We start from the raw sequence: 23,060 nt of genomic DNA, 5'->3' as shown, positions 1-23,060 counted from the left end.
TTTAGAATTGTCATATTGAAGTTATCGCAAAGGTCGTATATCAGGGTTGAGCGGTTGTCATCGTACAGTTCCCCCCAGCCTGTACCGTGGGAGTTAAAATCTCCTAAGAACAACCGAGGCTCAGATAAAGCTGAGCAGATATCTGAGAGACCTTGGCGGGAAATCGCAGTTCTTGGAGGAAGATATACTGAGGCAATACTGAGGCTTTTACCTCGAATATTTACCTGGCATGCGACAACTTCAATACCTGTCACGGAAGGCAGATCGATTCTATGAAAGGAATGGAGCTTATTAATCCCGAGAAGTACCCCTCCATACGAATCTGCTCGATCAAGGCGAATAATGTTAAAATCGTGGAAAGGGAGATCGGTGTCTGAAGAAAGCCATGTTTCACAAAGGGCAAATGCATCACAAAGTGAGTTGTGAACTAAAAATTTGAATGTGTCAAGTTTCGATATAAGACTTCTACAGTTCCACTGAAGAACAGAGATCATATCCATTAAAATCCATTAAAATTATCCATCAAAGGATATGATCGATGCAAGGAAGGACCACCTAGAAGCTAGTTGCTTCAAAAGAGTTTTCACGAATGGAAGCACTAAATTAATAATGTTCCGAGTTGAGTCAGGGACGTTGAATATATTGAAGATGCTCTCCACAATTCCAGAAAACGTGAGCATGGCATCATGTTCTTGCTGATTATTCAGCTGTTTTTCTGGCTGAAAAACTGGGATATCTGGGGTTTTAGATGATCCCGGAAGTGGCGGAAAGTCCTTGTTAAAATTACAAGATTTAAATCCCGGTGGTGGGGGTTTCGGTACATTTCCGCTACCTCTTAAATTTGTCAAGGTAGGTTGGTAGTCCATACGAGAGGTCTTACGCGGATTTTGAGTGACGTTTTTTTTAATCGCTTTCTCGTGTTGCCTTTAAAGACAAAGGGACTACCTTCACCAACCTCTGAGTCAGAGCCCTGATCATCATCTGGCAAAATGGAGTATGTGTTTTTGGTTTTTGGGGTGGTTTGGGAAGATGAAGCGGTGTTTGGATGGACTTGGAACCTTTCGAATGGACTTCTGATCTTTCGAATGGACTTCTGATTTGTTCAGATGTTTTGATTTCTCGTTGGAAGGAATATTAGTTTCCCTTTCTATTTGTTTAATTAACCATGTCGCATGGTGACAGATACGACGGTTAATTGAATATATTTTTGTCAATTCGGTAACCTAGCCATTTTAGAAAACCCACAAAGTGGTTGATTACAGCTTGTGAGTAGAAGAATCAACTGGATATTTTTATATTTAAAAAGCGTCATTACAGAAATAAAGAATATTGCATGCAATTCGACTAAACTTCCTGTAAAATTTCTGTGCTTTGTCCAATGTTCAGATAAAGGATTGCGTAATCTGAGGCATAAATTAATCAAATTCTAGGGAATTGGGATAGTTACTTCATTAAGGAAATTTTCAGTCGGAAACAGATTTGTCTCTTACAACTGGTACTTTATGTTTTGTATTTTCAGACAGTAGAAGAAATACAAAACACTACAAAAAATTAAGATTGTAGGATTTCAAGATTTTTTAAATAGACAAATTATTTAAGTGCACCCCACACGACAGAAGTTTTGTCAATGTTTCCATCAATAATTTCATGTCAATATTTTCTACAATATTTTCTGGGGTTCATCAATACAGGGTCGCTCCTCACTAACATTTATGTATCCGATGGAATATTGCGAGTCAAATCACAACCACCTTGACAAAAGTTGCCAAGAAACAGGCACCATCTGCTGCTGTATTCAAACAGAAGGAGAAAATGAGGGGAAATATTGAAACATGAAATCAAACTTTTCTAATTTTACATCAATATGTGCATCAATATTTCCGTCGTCAATATTTGTATCAATATGATTGTCAATACTTTTGAGTATTGACAATATTTTTGCCCGTGTGGTGCTTGCTTTAGAAAGCAAACTTTAGAAATTTTTCATGATTCTAAACATTGAACAAACTCCTTCTGAACTTTGAATTCGCTCAATGGAGATTTTCGTAAATCCGCACTGTGCGATGCAAATACAGATTGAGCTCTGAAATAATGTGGCATCACTTGCTGCAATTTCTATTGTCGGCAACTCAAAATCAGCCTGGTAAAATGCAATTGATTAGTCAAAATGATCGAAGCTGAAAGACTAAGGAATAGTTTCAATACTTTCAGCTTGCTGTTCTCTATAGAGAAAATACAGTGAAATTATCGCTCCAATTTTGGATGTCGCCGAAAGCAGTCGCTGCTTGCTGAAGCCGTCATTTACCCCGTGATGTGATTCATAAGAGGCAACTAACTTCAAGCTGTCCCATCCCGTCCTATAGCAGCGTACATTTCATTGGCTATTTGACGAGAGTGCAACTGTTCCAAGGACGAATTATATGGAAAACACATTCGGCTTTCCCTCCCGCTGCCCATGAAGTGACCAGCCCATCCGACGCTATCAGTTCGTCTGTACCCTTTCCATCCATGGTGGTGTAGGTACGTAGGTGGAACGCTGAATGCTGATTCCCACGCCTCGCCACATGTGGCGTCCGGAGCGGTTCTTCTAAAATTATAAATTGAATTTCCAACATTTCGTCACTACCGTCCGTGCAGTCGTTCCGAGAAACCGACGCTCCCGTTCGGCAACCCAATCTCGTTAGATTACATTTTCGAGTGGAACTAGACAAACCGACTGCCGCCGCCACTCCGGGAAACCACCACCGGGACGAAGCTCGGACATGAATGAATGAATGCATGGATAGGGATTCGATTCACCACATGGATCCCACCTTCCCTTGCTGTACGCCACTTGTGACGAAATGGAATAATTATGCTAAGTAAATACATACGGTTTTTCGGGATGTGATACCACATTTTTCCCCGGCACGACGGTTGTGGACACCGGATCCGAATTGTGAGGGTGGTAGAGTGGAACGGCGGTTGTGCTATTGATATAATGGATTCCTCGCACGGTTTCAGGATTGAAGTGTGTGGACTCGCAGCATGGGATCTGATTCGGTTGTTTGATCGAAACCGGGAGACTGGCCGTTCGGTGAGGCAAGGGAAAGTGGATGGCAAAGTCTATTTGTAATAACAATCTTCTGAACCGTGTTGAAATGTTAGATGTGAGCACAGCAGACAGTTACATATTGAAATTTCATGACTAAAATTAATGTTTCCCGATAGTTGTGCCTGTACGGCGGAACTGCTGTAAGCCCCCCACCATGCTAGAGGTAGTTATGGGGATGGAGGATGCCATTTTTCCTAATCCATTTGACGGGCTGTCGAAATTTGTTCTTCTCTTAGTTTGTTTTTAGATTAATGCAAATGGAAATACCGGATTAGTTCAGAGAACTGCGCTTTAGTGTGTCAATTCCATGTGATTGCTGTGCTTGGAAAGTTCTGGAGTTAGTCCATGTTCGTTGCTTGGGTTTGGCCAGCAGTTCTGTCTCCCGTAGGAATCCGAAGAGTGCAGTCATCCGCCGGATACTTCCGGGGATGCCATAGAGGACCATACGTGTTTATGAGTTAAACACTTGCCTTTCATCCGCTTCTTGTTTCTAACAAGTACAAAATATCATTATAACATCGAATGATTTCAAAATTCAGCTAATCATTTTTTTTATAGCAAGTGAGTGGAAGTAACCCTGCTTGTAAGACAGGGATTTCGTAGACCATTCGATCAATTTTGCTGATTCTTTTGTCCGCGATGTTAAAATCAATGATGTAAAATATAATATAGGATTTTTCATAAAGGAAAAATGGATGTAATGTCGCCCTATATGCCCCTAATTTGGGGCCATACATAAACTCAGCAATCGACTAAATTTTCAATAGCGACCAAAAATATCCATTAGTTCCGTCTCAATGACCCGTTCATCTAGATAAAATTGATAAATAGCAGATTTTTAGCGATGGGCCCAATCCTAGATCCATAGGCCAACATTAGAGCCATTTCCCCTATTCTATCTTTTCAATTTTTTACACTAATTTGAGTAGCAATTTTTTCACCGAAAAATTTCCGAAATTTTGATAATTTTGCGAATTTTGAAAAAAATCTTATATTAGATTTTAGATATTTTAATGAAGAAATCAAAACAATAATTATTTCTTTTCTCCGATGTTTCAGTGCTGACAACGCTGTCCCGCAAGCTACAAAAACATCGGCAGCATTTGTCTGGTTGTAGGGCTTCCAACAGCGGATAATTAATATTTTGGGCTGAAATTGTTTGAAAATAAAGCTGAAATGGTGCTTAATAATATACTGAAAACCCGAAATGATTGCATTTATTCTAATGTTCTAAAAAAGTACCCTTTTTAAAGATCTCAACAGATGTCAACATCTGAAAAATTAGTAGAACTCCTAGGAAGATTTTAGGGCTGATTGGAAGTTTGTTGGCATTGTAAGATGTTTGTGAAGCTTCTGAGAAAATCGTACAACTATAATTATTAGAATTTCTGGGAAAATTTAATAGAAAATTTTGGATGCCCGTGAAGCTTCTGAAATAGTCGTAGCAAATCTGGCCCACAGCCACTCACGAAGATCTATAATTATCGAGTAGGGGTCTTACCCTACCTGATGGTGATGTTGATTTGCGTGGGCGAGTCTTGGCTTTCAAGACATCATCGAAAGAAATCATAGTTTACAAAAGCTGTTACGCCCTATTTCAAGCTCTATCTTGATATGAGCACTGACATCCGATCGATGACCTTGACAAATGTCCAAAAAATACTCTTTTACAAATTTATGGTGGTCCTTAAAAGGACCGTTTTGTCGTGATTGTTGAGTAATGCTGAGCTATTAACATCCTCATACAGATGAGGCTGGTGAGCTGTATGTTGTTTGGAATGAGGGTGACGCGCTTGGCATAGATGGCCCACAGCGACTCACGAAGAGCTACTGATTCCGATCAATAGCGGTGCGGCTTCTTTCTCCTTCTATGTATGCTCATGTGGGCTGCAGCTCGCTGCTTGTAGGCAGCCTTTCGTTGTGTACTGGAGAACAATGTTCAACGCCACGCGCCGAAAGGCTGCTGATGCCGACGAACGGACACCATCACACACGGTGATTGGAACTGAATCCGATCAGCCTTCATTAGCTAGCTGCTTGCGGGGAGCCTTTCGTTGTGTACTAGAGAACACCATCTTTCACCACGTGGTGATTGAATAAACACCGTCTGGTGAGACCGACTGGAATTTAACTTTGAAATCTGTGTTAGGGAAGTCACTTTTCGCAGGCAATCAGTAATAATTTTAACTATCATAGCAACAGTTTCACATTCTTGAAATTTTCAATAGTGACATTTTGGAAAATGATAGCCTTAAATTTAGCAGATGCGTAGAAATATTGCTGATCGATTAGTGATAAAATCATTGAAATTGGTCCGACGGCAGCTGAGTTATAACCGTTTAAAATCTTTCATAATTTTGTTACATGTTGCATTTTCGGTTCTCTTAAAACGTTCATCTAAATCGTTTTTAACGGTCAATTTAAATGTTTATTAGTTGGTAGCACCGCCACTTGTAGCGCGCATAATAAATTCCCTAGCGTTTGACGTTTACACACTACAGCCATCTGTTGAGTGTATTGCTCATCAAAGTGTATACGACAGATGGCGGTAGGGTTAACAATGATAAATGTTCAATATGCTGTGTCTATTTGTCCGTGATATAACATTGAGGTAACGTTCGGATACAATCAAAACATTGAGAAATACTTCACTTCGCAACCGATGAACCATTCTGACGGCCATATGAGTACCCAAGTTTGCTTGAGTATGGTTAGTTGGGGAATCTGAGTCACTTCTTGAAACTGATCCCTTTCGTATTTCTTTCTTTCATTCTCTTTCCGCACACTCCCGGTGGACCAGCGACTTTGGAAGTGAGCCTCGTCCCAGATCACCATGGCAATACAGTGACAGATGGTGGACATGAAACCGATCACACCAACCAGCGAGGAAGGAGTCAACATCGAACCAGGAACGGAAATTAGTGCGGATCTATCTCCCTCGGAAAACAAGAAAAACCCGGAAAAGGTGGAATCATGTTAGAACCAACCAAGGACAATCTACGGAAGGATATTGCCGGTGAAGCACGGAATGAAATACGTAGCGTTAGAGAAAAAGTCCAACGGGATTCCAAAGGAAGCAATTAACGGCGCCGGAAGAGCAGAATATGGTGAGAGCTGTCCAATTATGTTTTACAAATTAAATATCAAAATTTTAACGAAATACATGCCAGGGTTGAAAAGAATATTTTCTAACCTGGAAGTGTGTATTTATAACCAATATCCATTTATCCATACATGTGGGGCTTATTGTGAGTGGAAGTAACCTCAGAATGGGCGTGATTCTCCAGACATTCTAAAATGGGTTGCTGGACCTGCAATAGAGCTATCACCTTCTAACACCCGGACTAAAGCTGTCTACAATGACCACAAATCCGGAGTTATTTGAGAAATTGAATTTGTTAACAAACACGACAATTACCGATTTCTCACGAATAAAAGCTCAATCTCGAAAACTAATAACACTATGAGGTAGAGGAATGATTCCTCTATCGTTTGGTACAGTTTGTTTTATGAGACTAAGCTTTAATTCAAGAGATATCGGCAATTGAATAGAGGTGGGAAAAATAGCTCACCTGGTTGAGCGAATCAGACCCGTCCAGCTCATTAAAGGGAGTCGATTCTTTCGAACAGCTCTTTAGCTCACCATGAAATTATTATTTTATTTCTGATGTTAATTCGTCAGCAGACTTTCTCTCACTATTATCGGCTTCAGCTCCAGATCATCAGCTCAGATCTGGAGATGGGCTCTCGAGCTGTTCTATAGACCCGACTCACTAAAGTCAGTCGTGGTTCATTTTTAGGAACCGCAGCTCATCAGCTCACTGATATCATAAGTCTAATGGTGTATTCAGATCTGAGCGTGCATTAGCGGAGCGGAGCAAAATTTGGGTTGTAATCAGAGAGACAACTAGTACTTCTTTCCCTCTCGTACATTCGCAAAATCTCACCCCACGTGTGAAATATCGCTCAGGACAGAATACACCTTGATTCTCCAGCACAATTGCTCTCACTATTCTTGGCTTCAGCTCCAGATCATCAGCTCAGATCCGGATCCGGAGCTGAATCGAGAGAAAAAAAGATCCGAAGTGCTGGACGGGTCCGAGAGCTGTTATGTCAGTGAATCATTCGAGCCGATGATTCGGATCCGGAGCTGAGCTGATAAGCTGGAGAGAATGATGGGAGGAGAGGTAAGAGCACATATACTGGAGGAATAACAGCAGCAATAAGAGCCGGGTACGTAAATGCATTGGATAATACCAGTAGAAATTTAAGATCCTCTAATCGTAGGTACATGTTAAATTACGGGCGCATCTTGGTTTACGTGGTGGCTGTTCAATGCGTAAAGGATCAATGCGTACTTTTTTGAAAAATTCAAGTTTAGATGGTTTAGATTTGTGATAACAGTGTGCTGATGAACTGCGGTTCCTAAAAATATGAATCGCGGGTCATCAGCTAACTTCAGTGAATCGGGTCTTTAGAACAGCTCGGGAGCGGAGCGCCCATCTCTACAATTGACGTCTTTGTTTACAAAAGCAATTGCGCCTAAATCGCAAATCACTCAGGAAATGCGAAATTGTAGAGAGAGTTCTTCCATAATAACACTGACGGCCAGTGTGGGTTAGAGGGAATACACACACACAGACGTAGTCCTACGTCAAAAAAAAAAAAAACTGCTGGGAAGTGCGTGGAACATCTTGACAGTTTCTAGAGCTTCTGGGAAAATTATTGAACTTCCGCGCAATTTGTTCCACTTCTGGGAAATTCGTAGAACTTCTGCGTATTTCGTAATACCTCTGGATAGTTGGTAGAACTTCTTGGAAGATCGTAGAACTTATTGAAAATTTGTTGAACTTCTGGGAAAATTTTAGATCAGCTGAGAAAATCGTAGAAATTGTAGAAAGTTCGTAGAACTCCCGCGAAATTCGTATTATTTCTGGGACGTTGGTAGACCTTTTGAGAGTTCGTGGAACTTTTAAGAAAACTGGAAAACTTCTGGGAAGTTCATACAAATTCTTGAAAGGTTAAGAGCTTCCAGTTATACCATAGGAAATTCATTGAATTTTTGATAAAGTTCAAAAACTTTTGATAAATTGATAGACCTTTTAAGAAGTTCTTTGAACTTCTGGGATATTTTTTAAACTTCTGGAAAATTGGAAAAAACTTTTAGGAAAATTTCACGGCTGACGGGAAGTTTGTAGGCATTGTAAGATGTTTCTGAAACTTCTGAGAAAATCGTAGAACTACTAGGAAAGTAGTCTAATTTATTAGAACATTTAATAGAAAATGTTGGGTGCTCGTGAAGCTTCTGAAATATTTGTAGAACATCTGAGAAATTCCAAAAACTACTGGTAAAGTAGTGAAAGATAGGAGAAATTCAAAAAAAAAAATCATTGAAGATCTAGGAAATTTGTACAGTTCTGCATGATTCAAATACTTATAGTAAAATTTAACAACTGCTTGAAAGTGCGTAGAAACCCTTGGAAGTTTATAGAGTACCGGTACTTGGTGGTGTAGTGGTAAGCGTGATTGCCTCTCACCCCAGCAGGCCTGGGCAAAATCCCAGTCGGCGCTGCCGTGATTTTCTGAGGCATAATATCTCTGATCACACTTTCCTTCGGAAGAAAAATAAAGCCGTTGGTCCCGGGTCCATGAGTTGATGGGTCTATAGGTAAGGTCCAGGTGTGGGATCTGCCTCCCTGGCGCCGGTAGCATTGGCACTAAGCACGGAAAAAAAGAATGACGGGAAAAAAATCAATAAGAAAAAAAAGTTTGTACAGTCTCTGGGCAATTTGTAGAACGTTAATTCAAATTTTAGAACTGTTCGTGGGAAATGATGGAAGTTCGCAGAGATTCTGGGAAAATCGTTTATTTTCGGGGAAGTTTGTAGAACTTCTGGAAATCTATTAAAACTGCGTGGAACATCTTGAAAGTTTGTAGAGCTTCTGAGAAAATCATTGAACTTCTGTGAAATTTGTACAAATTCTGGGAAATTCTCAGAACTTGTGGGAAACTTTCAGAACTCGTGGGAAATTTCTAGAACTCATGGGAAATTTCTAGAACTTCTGGGTAGTTTGAAATATTTCTGGATAATTTGTAGAATTTCTGCGAAGTTCGTAGAACTTATTGAAAATTATCTACGAATTTTCAATAAGTTCTGGGAAAATTTTAGAACTGATAGGAAATTAGTAGAACTACTGAGAAAGTTTTGGATCAGCTGAGAAAATCGTAGAGATTCTAGGGAGTTCAGAGAACTTCCAGGAAAAACGTATTACGTATTGGGACTTGGCTAAATCTTGTGAGAGTTTATTTCTTTATTTAGTATATAATCTTCATCTGACTAACAGTCTTAATGAAGTTTCGATGGGAAAAGCCTGAATGAACCAGCTACAGACGAATGCCGACCACACGCATTCACAAAAACCCCATATCTTTTCACACACTTTTTGACTGATACGGACACCAAACTCCTAGAGTTCCTAGAACATTTAGGAAGACTGATAAACTTCTGGGATGTTCATACAAATTCTTGGAAGGCTTAAAACTTCTGGTAATATCGTGGAAATTCATTGAACTTTTGGTTAATCCCAAAAACTTTTGAGAAGTTTATAGGTCTTTTTAGAAGCTCTTAGAACTTCTGAGATATTTTTACAACTTATGGAAAATTTGTATGATTTCTAGGAAAATTTCGGAAGAACTGATGAGTTGATAAATATGTACGTTACATTTACATATTTTAAGATATTTAAACCAAATTTATGATTCGGCCCAATGTCACCCCCCATTAGGTTTTACATTTGTCTATTGGTTATTTTTTTCCTTGATTTGTTTTTCGTCGATCTTGTTTTCCGTGCTGAGCACCAATGCTACCGATGCCAGGGAGGCAGCTTCCACACCTGGACCCTACCTATCGACCTATCAACTTATGAACCGGGGACCAACGGCCTTACTTCCCTTTCGAAGGAAGGCGTGATCAGAGATGTTATGCCTCAGAAAATCCAGACGGCGCCGACTAGGATTGAACCCAGGCCTACTGGGGCTATTGGTTATTTAATTTTGGTAAAATTAGATATCAATTTCAATCAACCATTCCTATGACAGTCGTTAATATATCAGTGATGAATATACTCACATGCTTAATATTGTTTTCCTTGCTGATTTCCCCCCTTGTTCAACCGTGAACAATTCTCACCCCATGAAACATGTCCAGCATTAAATCATGTGACAAATTGTTCTCCTTTTGCTCATAAAGGAGCACTCGTAAACATTCTTTCACCAGAACGGACTGGTAATTTTTCAATAACACACCCCCAACAATCAACAATAACACATTCCCATAATGGGAAAAGCAGAAGTGACACTATTTATGAAAATTATTACCTTCTGTGTGGGAAAATTGCAATTGAATTCCCCCGGCTTCGGACTCTTCTCATCATCGGTCCCTGGAAATAGCAAACCGAAGGCATCTCTCCGTATGGCGTAGCTCTCCTAATTGCCAACACATGCCAGTTCAAGCTTTTCTCTGCCCCCTCTACTTGGCCCGGCAAGACAAATGAGCTTCTGAACACAACATGACATTTTCTTTCGCACTTGCAACTCTGGGCGACTGAGCAACAAAAAATATAGGTTTGTATACAATGAAGTAGTTTCCCAGTCATTATGCTACTTATTATTTACTGAGGACCGTAACGGACAGGACAAAACATCATCGCACACAATGGAATTCTACTCAAGAAAATTTATAAGCCCGGAAGCTTCTGCCTGCCGCCTCAAAGATTGTGTTATCTTTTCTAATTTCGAATGGAAGTGTCTGCCCGCAGGTGCATCCAAAACAAACTTCTCTCAACTCGTATAATTTAATATGCACAGCAGCGTGAGCACGTCGAAAAATTGCATCCCGCACAATCGTCTTATGAAAATTAGAAAAAAAAAATAAAATAAAAAACGACACCAAAGTACCGTAGTTTCCCCAACAAATCTCGTATACCACTTGAGACTTTGACAAACATCAGGTTCGTAAATAAAAATTTCCCAGCAAGAAACTACACAAGGTAGGCAAAAGTTGCCATCTTCTTTTCCGATCGCACTCGTCTCGGTGGGAAAGTTTGGAGGCTCCATTCTCCAAGTGCCAAGGACGTACACGACCTAATGTGTGTGTGTGTGTGCCAAGGAAAAGGTGAACATGTGCGCCCGGAGAATTTTCCGTTTTCAAGTTGGAAAATAAGGAAACAGATTAAAATCTTATAATTTTTCTCCCGTCACAACCGGCCGTCGTCGTCGTCGTCGTCGTCATTCGGGTTCGTCAGAGAAAAAGACACTATGCAACATCGCAGATGCATTGCAGACGCATCGGTTTGTACGCTCGCATCGGTGAACAGGGTAATGAGTTTCAGCTGAGTTCGGTGAATGCAATTAGTTTTTTTTTCGGTTTTTGAAAATGCACACTGCGATAGTGATTTGTTTTAGTAAGTTTCCGGAAATGAAACGTTTGGTTCCTATATTCTTTTCTTTAATAAAACTACAAGGGACAGTTCTAAGCGATTGTACGCAATGGTAACGTAGGACTACGTGGTCTAATATAATAAATGTTAATTGTTAACTGCAGCAGGAGCTTGTGTTTTGTGTAGGAATAGTAATTTGAGCGGGGTTCTCTCTGTTTATACTCTTTAGTATGATGCGCTTGGCATAGATGGCCCACAGCAACTCACAAAGAGCTACTGATTCCGATCAATAGCGGTTCGGCTTCTTCCTCCTTCAATGGATGCTCATGTGGGCTGCAGCTTTCGTTGTGTACTGGAGAACAATGTTTAACGCCACGCGCCGAAAGCACTGATGCTGGTGCCGACGACCGGACACCACCACACTCGGTGATTGGAACTGAATCCGATCAGCGGTTGTGGCCAGCCTTGATAGCTAGTTGCTTCCGGGGAGCCTGTCATTGTGTACTGGAGAACTCCACCACTTACCACGTGGTGATAGAATAAACAACGTTGGTGAGACCGGATGGAATTCAACTTTGAAATCTGTGTTAGGGAAATCGCTTTTCGCAGGCAACCGGTGATAATTTTAATTATCATAGCAACAGTTGCACATTCGTGCAATTTTAAACAGTAACATTTTAAAAAATGAAAAAGTCTTAAATTCAACAGATGCGTAGAATTATTTATTATCGATTGGTGATAAAATTATTCAAATATGTCCAGTAGAGTGATGCAAAATTTGAAATTTTCGCTCCACAATACTTAAACGATTCCAAATCGGATCCTGACTAACTGAGATGGCACAAACCATTTGAAGTTTGTATGGGAATTACTATGGTAAAACCAAGATTTTTGTTCATGTCTATTTAATAATTCACCATATCGGTCTGCTTCAAAAGTTTTTAATTTTACTTGTAGGAAATTTTCCCAGCTACAACTTTGCTAAAGACCACTTTTTAATTAAATGCAAGGATCGAAAGTTATCAATGGTTCAATGCACTGATGTCTTATGATCATGCTCAATCAACTGCTCAGCAGGCAACATTGGTGTTTCTGGAGCGTTGAATAGGACACAAAAATCATGGCTACCTACTATGTCACACTGCAAAATACAGTGTTGCCTACAGAGCAGCTGCTTGATCATGTCATAAGTTTACCAATCTCTTATATAATTAATAACTTTCTCCTGTCTCGTTTTAAATAGAAACAATCTTCAGCAAAGTTGTAGCTGAGAATTTTTTTTATAAGAATGGCTATCGAACTGTTTCGCAGCTCAATATGGAAAAAGACAAGAAGGTAATGAACAAAAGGTTGAGATTTCCCATAGTAATTTACATGTAAACTTCAAATGGCTTGTGCGAAGTCTGTTTCTAACCAAATGAGTTATAACTTTGAGTGGCTAATCAGGACCCGATTTGAAACCATTTAAGCACTGTGGAGCGAAAAAGTCAAATTTTGCATCAGTCTAATGTCCAGGGGCAGCTGAGTTATTAACATTCAAAATCTTTCGTAATTTTGTTACGTCAAAATGTATCCTCTTCGACTTGAGCCTCCCATAGCTCAGTCGGTAAAGACGCAGCTACAAAGCAAGACCATGCTGGAGGTGGCTGGGTTCGATCTCCGGTCCGGTTTAGGAATTTTTCGGGTTGGAAATTTTTTTCTCACAATTATACTAATGCAAAAATGGTTCAGGCATCGAAAGCTCTCAATTAATCACTGGAAAACAATGATGGGTTCTGTTTGCTGTGGTTCGTCATGCATAAGAGATACAGATTCGAGTTAATTACAAAAGTTGTAGCTAATATCAAAACCTATGAAAGTTTCACACATCATTTTACGAAATTCTGCGGATGAAACCAGTTAGAGGTATATTAGTGCAAATTAATGCACGAAATGAACGTAAATGATTTTTCATTGCTGGTTATATCCAAGTCACCGGCAAGGTAACAACATAAGTAACATTGCAAGTTTTATGGAGGTTTTAAAGCTTGCTACAAGTATAAATCATGGTCTACAGAACCCTTATAAAATAAAAAAAATGTTACTTGGGAGATAACCTTAGTTTCACGTACCCACTTGCAAATAGTAGATGTCGCCACACGACGTCAACAAAGGGATTGTCCTTCACCGCCGCGATGTTATTTCTCTATGGAAAACCAACTTTTTGTTTCACCATATGTGGATGCCAAACAACAAACAAGAATGCCATATGAATTTATGATTTTCGTGGTGAAGTGAAATAAATCCGTACAAATTGATCTTCTTATATCATCGAATGGCAATAAGAATACAGTGCTTTCCCGATTTTGTCAGCCCCTTCTCAAATTTTTGGCTGAAAAAAACTTTTACAATATATAATAATATAATGAAATCCTAATAGGGTACGGGGTGCTATGGGATAATATGATGAACAGCGCTTATTTACGTATTTTGCAAAACAAATTTAATGGAGTTTCACCCATAATCACTAGAAGATCTGTAGAACAGTCATCTGGGAAATTGTTTATATCAATTAGTCTTTTAATAGCACGAAAAAAAAACGCTGTTGGTCATATAACGCCAGGGTGCGTTTTACCCCACCTTGTCCTACATATGGCTATTATTTGTAAAAACTCTTCTAAACCTGCCTTCAATGGATGGCAATCGATGTCCGTCGGTGATTGGCACTAGATTGCGGAACAGAGACCGATGTGAAATAAAGGAATAACAATAATGAAATATGCATCAACTTTCAAAGCAGAGAAAGGGGGGGGGGGGGGGCGTCAAAAGTCAGACCTGTATTGAAGTTGGCACGGGGTCCAGGCGAGTAAGAGAGGTGCCACAGTTGGAAGAAGTGTTAGTTTGTTTACTAAAATGAATCGCCCATTTTGTTATGGCAAGTTTTGCTATAAGAAATGATCCTCGTGTTTATTAGCGAAATTCACATCAAAGATTGATTAATTGCGTAGGAAATCAGTTTGGCACGGCATTTGTAACCAGCATACACCTTCCGGTCGTATGAAACAGGTCAAAAACTGTCCAAATCCGCAGATAAAAAATTTTGTTTTGAATTTCTGTATGGCAAAATAGTGAACTTTTCGTGAACATTAACGGCAAAGAACTCACCAACACTGGGAGACCGTGAGTTCCTGCCCACCTGTCATAAAACCGTCTCGGCACGGGGTGGTATCCACTAGTTGCCTAGTGTAGCTCCACTAAAGCCCATTCCTTACTCTCTCCTCTGCCTGGATCCCCCCGGGACCACGCTGAAGCGACTACTTCGAGGGGGCTGGCACTCCATTCCAAGTACCTTCCTCTCGACAAATTTCATCGACGACATTCTCTACGCTAAGGACAGGCATCTCACTTCGCACTGTCTCGTACCTTGGACAGTCGAAGACCACATGCTCTGGTGTTTCATCCACGTTGCCACACTCTGGACAGAGGGGTGACGCTGCGTGTCCGAACCGATGCAGGTATTTCCTGAGGCCATGACCAGACAGGAACTGCATTCGGTGGTGGTTGACTTCTCCGTGTTTTCTGTTCACCTAGGTCGAAAGAATCGGTAATAACCAATATGTCCATTTACCATTATCCACCGTGTTCCACTCCTATTGCAATTTTGCCAAAGACTCCGCTTTTACCACTTTCCGTACTCTACCGGATTCTCTCCGACTGTAGCACTCGCTGTCCTACGCCGGGTCTATGCCGATAGGGATCATTCCGGCGATAACACATACTGCTTCCGATGAGATGGTTCTGTACGCACTCACGACTGGCATGGCCATGAGCCGGAACGTACTGCTCAGTTTCCTTTGGTTCTGCTTCGTTTCCAGTGCTGCAAACCAGGCTGGACCTCCATACCTCAGTATCTAGCCAGAATACGCCTCTTGATATTGCTAGGAATAGTGTTGTTCAGCATGATTCTAGCTTCTAGCTATTGTGTTGATGACCTTCCAAGCATTCTCACAGACATATTCGACGCCGTTTAGCCGGTCATCGATCATCATTCCAGGTATTTCAACACGCGCTTCGAGTCAAAGGCGTACGTTGGACCAATGATGGAGCTTTGTGGAACTCCCGTTGTGATCGATCTCTGTCCCATACCTGTCTCGTACACCAGAACCAGGCTCTGGAAGTAGCTCCTCAGAATCCTGCACAGGTAGTCAGGGACCCTCATTCTATGCAGCGCTTTGGCATTGACTTTTTAGCTAAAACCAGGCTAAAGCCACACATCGTAGCATGCCTCTACCTGTTGGAGACTAAATTTAAGTACCTGTTATTGTACAATTGTACAATTATTGTGACATGGCAGTCATGGGCGTAGCTAGAGGGGGGAAGGGGGGGGGGAATTAAAAGGAAATAAGCCAACATACTCAAAGCTCTTCATAAAGGGATTCCGTTAAGAGGTTCGACAAATTAAAAAAAAAAATATTGTTAGGATGCTTAACAACCATAAGTGTAAATAGGATGTTTGACTGAGGGGGCTAGGGCCTAGGTGACCCGACGTAAACAATCGGCAGTAAATGTAGTCACATGTCACACTTTTACTTTTAAAATTTACAGGTGGGAAAAGGTAAACACTATTTCATCATAAAACTGAGTTTTTTTTTCAAAGACCTTCTTTCTGGCAATCCGTACAAGGCAAGACTTAACAAAAAGTTATTTGATCCCAGGAAACGCTCTAGAAGGTTGGGGAACTAGATAAAAGTTTCGGAAATGTTATAGTTATGTTATGTTATATCATGGAACTTCATACATCTTCAAAAACTTTATAGAGCTTTTGAAAACTTTTTATTTATTTATTTATTTATTTATGACTAAACATCAACAGGCATTATTGGCCCAATCTTGTAACCTAAACTAAATATGAAAAGTACTGAAACTAAACATCAATATGTACATAGACATTCATCTCGTAAAAAAGGAACATTCGTAGACAAACTAAACTGATCAAGGAAAAAACTAACTAAACCTCCGGCGAAGCAGCTGGCGAGTTAGGTCAAAGCCAAACAGTGCGGAGACCCTATTGAAGAGCTTTCTGTAAGCCACCGATTGCGCTGAACATGCTATAATTAGTTTGCTGTGTGAGCAGGCGAAATTTGCGTATAAAGCCATTGTTTACGTTTCGTTGGTCCGCCTATTTCAATTGTTGGTCTAGAACTGATTGTTTCTCTATACACAGCTAGTTTTGAGCAGGAGTTAAGGTCCAAACGCAATGTGGGCGGAAGGGACACGGAATGTTTGACAGTCGTTTTGATTATAACTAGATTTCAATCCGATAAGTAGGGTGGCTCAGATCGGGAATTTCCGCTGCCGCTGTCATTGCGCTTGGGCCTTTAGCGGTAAGGGAGAAAAAACATTTAAAAGCAACCAATGAACTTTGGAATTCTTTCAATTAGTTGACCGTTCCAAATCGCTAATTTTCTCTTTAAAAAATTTGACACATGCACATGGCACTGAAATAAATCAGTGTTGCCAGTAGCTTTAAAGATCATAAAAATTGTAACCATGGGTGTCAAACAGCGCCAATGACTGCGCCCAAGTGTGCCCAAGTTTGATTTTGGCACCCTCATTCTTCTGGGATCTTAATTTGACAAGGGAGCTAGTAAAAAAATATAAGTTTGAAGCTTAAAAGAAGTTCAGGAAACTTCTTTGACGTGAAAGCTGTTAAGTTGGCAACCACTGCATTCGGTGTTCCCCTATTTCTTTCTCAACGCCTAAGCGTTGAATCACCTTGTTGATGTTTCACTGTTTATTATTTTTCCAACCAAAAGCCAAGTTCAATCTATGCACTTTTTATTTCGTTGCTTAAATCTAAAACCGCGTTTCGTGTTTATTCTTGTTTTTTTCCCATCCGAAAATATCTTCATAAGCAACATTTCAGGTTTTCACAGAACTTTAATACAAATTCAGCAAACTTCTCAAGTAACAAGTTGTAAGCTTCATGGAGATTTTTTGAAGCATTGTACCAGTCTAAATCGTGGTCTACAGAACCCTTATAATACCAAAATTGTTACTTGAGTTCAGACTCAGAGAGCTTCCGATAAATTCAATGGATTGGGAAGAATTTCTGGGAGCTGTGTTTAAGTTCATGAAAGATTGCCAAAGTACAGCAACGTTCGTAGAAATTTTACAGCAGTTTGTGAATATTCACTGATTTTCAATAAGATATCAATTTGTTCCTCTCGATATTTTTTAATGTCTTGGTCAGAAATTGTTCAAAATATAAAATTTCTCGGGTATGCTAATCTAATCGAAGATTTTGTTAGTTGCGGCTTACCTGCCAGCCTATAGCTGGCCCGATTTACCCCGGCGGGGCGGCTACGAGCAGAGTACTTCGCCCAAAGACGTTCGGATTTTGGGCGTTAACGATAGAAAAGAGAAAGAAAAAATATGCAATTTAAGACGTCTATTGACTAATCTGACCTTCCCTTTCTTCTCGCTAATGGTGACGGGGGCGGCGGTTGTTGTTCACGTCGGCTCCAGATACGGTATATGCCGAGCTTTTTCTCCTTCAACACTTCGAGCTGCCTAACAGCGGTCTTTGCGTTTAGCCGGGGGGGGGGGGGGTGGGTGATCGCGGCTCCTTTATCGGAACCCTCCCGGCGACGATGGTGACGAATCACCGAAACAAATACTCGAAACAAATCACCGAAATCACCGAAACAAATACCTTGGTAGTCCACCAAGGCCAACACTCCTTCGGTTCGGCCTACTTCGTCGCTCCTTGGCTCTTAACTGCGGTGGCGAGACTGGCTCTACTGGCTAAGCCACCGCAGAGAGGACGGTGGGTGTTCGGAAATCCATGGTGGTGAGCCGGGAAGCGAAAGAATCATTTACGCTTAGCTTCCCTTGGCGGCGATCCAACTTTCTCCTCTTTCGTACTCTTAATCACGGACAATAACGAATATCCACAAAACCGCCATCGTTCTCCTGCTACCGCGCTCGACTTTCATGCTGCTTATGATTTTCGCATTCTTCTGCAGCGGGAGGAGAAACGGGTCCTAATTTTATTCTAGTCGCTAGACAATTTGAAACGATAATTTTTACACTATATTCTAATCCTTAAAACATGCCTACACGAATAAAATTTACTTAGAGAACAACAAATTAAAATGTTTAAAAATAAAGCAGTGTGGTCAGTATGTTGCCGAGCGTGTGACCAAAACAAATACAAATCATAACAGACAAAGCACACGCTTATGGCAAACACGTTAAAAGGGTGGGTTATTAATTGTCACCATAGACGAGGGTTACAATTTGTTTAAACTACTCTCAATTTAATTTCACGATTGCAGGTTGATCAAGTACCATTCTGGAGATTTTCGCTAGTTCTTGCATAATGTTTCGAAAGATCTGCACCTGATAATAAATTTCAGTATAGCCTTCTGGTTCCTTTTTCAAGACTTCAGATTGATAAAGCTCATTCTGAAGTTCTTAACCTTTTCAATAGTTCAAATTTCAAATTCTTCTAAGATGGCAGGTTGATCAGAAAGTACATCCAGCTGATCGAGGCGTTGCATATTTTTTAAAGGCTGATCAGTTCTTATTGAGAAAACCGTCAACTGTTGTTGCTTCGATTCAACTCTCAGCTTCAACTTTACACGGTGTGAATAGTCTCGCAATATCAAAGGAGCTTGTAAAAGCAATATCAAGCATGATGTTTTGCTTTACCGCTGTTGTTATCGGTGGCATCTATCGAAAAATAAGCATAATCTGTTTTCCGTTACTTGGTCACAGAGGACAATGCAGCCAAAAACCTATAAATCAATTTCATATACTACAAAGTAGAGTGCCTGACATTCCAAAAAATGTCTAGTATCTCTATATATGAATTCAGATTCACATAAAAAAATCCCTCCTTTTAAGCGTACTCAACACAAAAAGTACTTCTTTGGTTCCACCCCAATCAAAGAATGGAGCGAAATCCCGCTAGGGGCGGAGCTTAGAAAGTATCTTTTGTGTGTCGAGTACAGCCAGATACCGTGGACCCCCGGTAATCTGCATGCCGTGTGATCTAAAAATGACTCAAACGCAACAAAAGTGTAATATTTCAACTACCAAATTCGGTATGGGAAATTTTATGACTTTCTTCCAATTGAACAGCGCCATCTGTGTGAAAAATAGCCTTGACTAAATGGTTAATTCGTTTCACCACTTCAGATTTCTTCGGGTACACTAATGAACTTTATGAACAAAGCTGAAAATAAGAAAAATGCCACTCACAATACCATCACCATTTTCCGATCTGTACGGCTTTTGGATGATGACATATATGAGCCGCTGAAAACGCGCAAAGCTGTCAAGCGTTATCCTTAAAGCACGATGACTTAACAATTGACAGCCACCAACAAAGCTCACTGTGCACCCGTCGACAGCTAGCCCAGACCCACAGACGACGGATGATTCCGACATTTTCCACTTCGAATAATAGAGAGAATAAAGAACTAGCAAATTACCCCCCTCCCCCCACCCACCCATTTCACCCTTCGCGATCACCTCCATCATCATTATAACCAGCGCCGAGGCGAACAGGAAGACAGACCGGAAGCAAAATTCACTCGCTCTGTTCCTCATCCCGGAAAAAAAGGATAGGAAAATATTTTAATTCATGTTGTTAAATTGCAGTATGTTTGAATTTATTTTCGAAATAATTCACCCCCTCCTCTTGCCACAGCAGCCGGCACACAATTACGTGCGTTCGCGCCATGGCATTGGAAACTATTTGCATTTCGTGAAAGAACGATTTCAATTTGCTAAGTGCTTTTGGGACAACGAACCGGCGAAATGCCACACCAAACCGATCCTGGTTCGAGAAAAAAAAACGCATCAGGACCGTGGCTTGGTGCTGTGATGCAATAATTCTCACGGAAATAACGTTTCCATCAAATGGAATCGGATGGCATTGGAGAGTGATTTAATTGTTGGCATTTCAGAGGGAAGTGACTAAGGCGCAGTCGATAATGGAACGCAACATTCTACTACTAAAGCAAACTTTTCCTCATTTATTAACAGTCTTCAATTAAAGAATTTCCCAGTGGCTTAAATACGCGACTAGACGACGACCGAGTTGACCTCGGTTTCGCTCTTGTGGTAGATCATGGTGTCGTAGTACTTCATGTTCGGCGTGAACCAGGCACTTTCGTCGATTTTGCGCTCGAAGGGATAGCCGAATGGCAAATCGTCCAGGTAGCGGGCTCCGGATCCGACTCCACAGGACAGGGTGCTGTCGAAACCGGTGAACTGCTCAACCTTTGGAGTGTGGTACGGGACGACCATGAAGAAGAACTGGAACGGCATACCGCCCTTCTTGCCCTTGGGCAGCATCAGACGAGCCGGGAAGCCGCAGTGAGCTTCGGACATGTCCAGCGGGAACTTGCCTTCGCCGTTGTAGGCCTTCATGACCTGTTTGTACAGCTCGAAGTAGGTGGTGCGGTCCTTGACGAACCAGCTGAAGTCTTGCGAGTTGCGAGTGATGACGTTCTTGCCCGGGATCAGATCGACCAGGAAGTGGTCAAGCTCGAAGAAGTTCTCACGGTTGGCATCGACTCCGTAGATGTTTCCGTACTGGTCGTACTTCGGTCCCAGGTAGACGTAGATGCTGGCCTTCTGAGCCTTGTCCGAGACAGCATTCAGATTGAAGGTGAACGGAAGATGGTTCAGACGAGGCATGCGAGCATAGAGGACGAAATCTTCGCCTTGGTAGTGAGCGATCTTGCCGAACTTCTTCATGTCCGATCCCTTCATGGTCGATTCATCGAACACTTCCACATCGACGGCATTGGTGATGTCGGCATCGAACTTATCGAAATAGGTCACCAGCTTGTCCATCTCAACGGATTCAATCTTGACTCCGGGGAAGTCCAGTTCTTCCTTCTTGTACGATGGGAGCAGGTCCAGGAAGCGGTAGTAATACTCGACGATGCGCTTGTACAGCTGGTAGAACATCGGATCACGCATGGTGGTTTCGAACTTCTCCAGGACGGATGGGATCGAGCGGTATTCGTTGCGCAGCTTGATGGAGCCTCCGAGGAAGTATTTGGCCAACACTTCCAGGTATCCGTAGAAGCGAGAGTTGACGCTGTCTTCGTTCGACTGGATCAGATTGCCAAGGTATTCGATTCCGGACGGGGTGGTGATGTTGACGTAGCTTCCATCGGGCAGGACGATGAAACCGTAGTCGATGGTTTCCATGATGCGGTGTTCGAAGTCTTCGATCTGCTCGACGACTTGGCTCTTGTCAATGGAAGCGCTGTAGTAGTTGTCACGCACCGGGAACGCCATACCGTTGTAGTAGCGAAGGTAGGGGTAGTAGCCGGTGGTGATGGATTTGTGCCAGGAGAAGGGTGGAATGACTCCGAGATCGTTGGACAAACGTTCGAGGTAGTAACGAGCCAGAAGCTGTTGGTGCTGGAACAGGAAGAATTCTCCACGACGGTCCTTGTAGAGGCCGAATTCTTTGCCGCCCATCCAGAATGGATAGTCAGCGTGGAAGTAGTAGTAGTAGGAGTTCAGACCGATATCTTCGGTAAAGTATCCAACGCGCTGTTCCGGGCTAGTGTGGACGTAGTATCCGGTGTAGTTGCTGGGGATGTAGGCAGTGTAGACGTCGTTGATCTTCTTCATCTTGTAGAAGCCTTGCATCTTGTAGCGCTGGGCCTTGCTGATGACGACATCGTTGAAGAAGTAGAAGGGATAGATTTCGTACGGTGCTGGCAGGACGATTCCCTCCATGTCGTGGCGGTGCAGGACTGCAACGGTAAGGGCGTACACGAACATACCTTCGTTGACGTGGAAACGAGCCCACAGCATGGTCTTGTAGAAAGTGTCCCAGTCCTTGGCGTAGTAGAACAGATGGAACAGGGAAATCACCTCTTCGCGGTGGAACTCGTTGTGGATGGAGAAGATCTCCTCCATTGGGAGCATGCCGTGTTTGTAGAACCGCAGGAACTCCTTCACGGCTTCCACGTTGGTGTAGTGGTCCAGGTTCTGTTCAACATCGAATCCCTTGGATTCTTCCCACAGGGTAGTGTGTACCTCAGGCTGATGAATGTGCTGGAAGATCTCCAGGATGGCTTTCTGCTTCTTCAGGAACAACTCGTCACCGTACTTGACATCCTTGGTCATGTAGCTGCCACTTGCAACAGCAAGCAGGCAGACTACGGTCACTGCCAAAATGGATCGCATCGTGCTTCACCGACCGACTTCTACTGATGCCTACCGAACGGTCGGGGGTAGATTTTATAGTCCCACCGGAGCACCGGTAATAATTGATAATTTGCATTACCCAACCGCTTATCAATAACGTTGCGGTCAGCACCTATCCTATCGCTCACCTCACGACAACAGCAAAAAAAAACCGTACCTACATTATCATTTCGGCGTGGTTTGGTTTGGTCGGTTCGATGAGCACGCCAACTCTCAACAGCTGCAATTACGCGATGGATGTTCTGTTGCACTGAAACAAAAAATTAAAATTGCCTTTCCCGGAAATGACTGAAGCCCCT

At 41.7% G+C, this 23,060-nt stretch overlaps 1 protein-coding gene across 1 annotated transcript; it reads right to left on the bottom strand.

Annotated features, from left to right (window-relative positions):
- Nucleotides 1-20,529: 20,529 nt before the first annotated feature.
- LOC135713937 (hexamerin-1.1-like) lies at nucleotides 20,530-22,780 on the bottom strand. The gene has a single exon (XM_065237154.1). It carries the CDS (start codon nucleotides 22,738-22,740, stop codon nucleotides 20,608-20,610), a length of 2,133 nt encoding a protein of 710 aa, XP_065093226.1. The 5' UTR covers nucleotides 22,741-22,780; the 3' UTR covers nucleotides 20,530-20,607.
- Nucleotides 22,781-23,060: the final 280 nt, after the last annotated feature.

The sequence above is a fragment of the Ochlerotatus camptorhynchus genome, unplaced genomic scaffold (genome assembly GCF_037179485.1).
Source record: "Ochlerotatus camptorhynchus isolate MF236.1 unplaced genomic scaffold, CSIRO-AGI_Acam_v1.1 ptg000596l, whole genome shotgun sequence".
NCBI classification, from domain to species: Eukaryota; Metazoa; Arthropoda; class Insecta; order Diptera; family Culicidae; genus Ochlerotatus; species Ochlerotatus camptorhynchus.
The sequence above is the reverse complement of the archived record's forward strand: the minus strand, read 5'-3'. Positions and strand labels throughout refer to the sequence as shown.

Coding starts and splice junctions, on each gene's coding strand:
- LOC135713937 (XM_065237154.1), bottom strand. CDS start 22,740: ATGCGATCCATTTTGGCAGTGACCGTAGTCTGCCTGCTTGCTGTTGCA.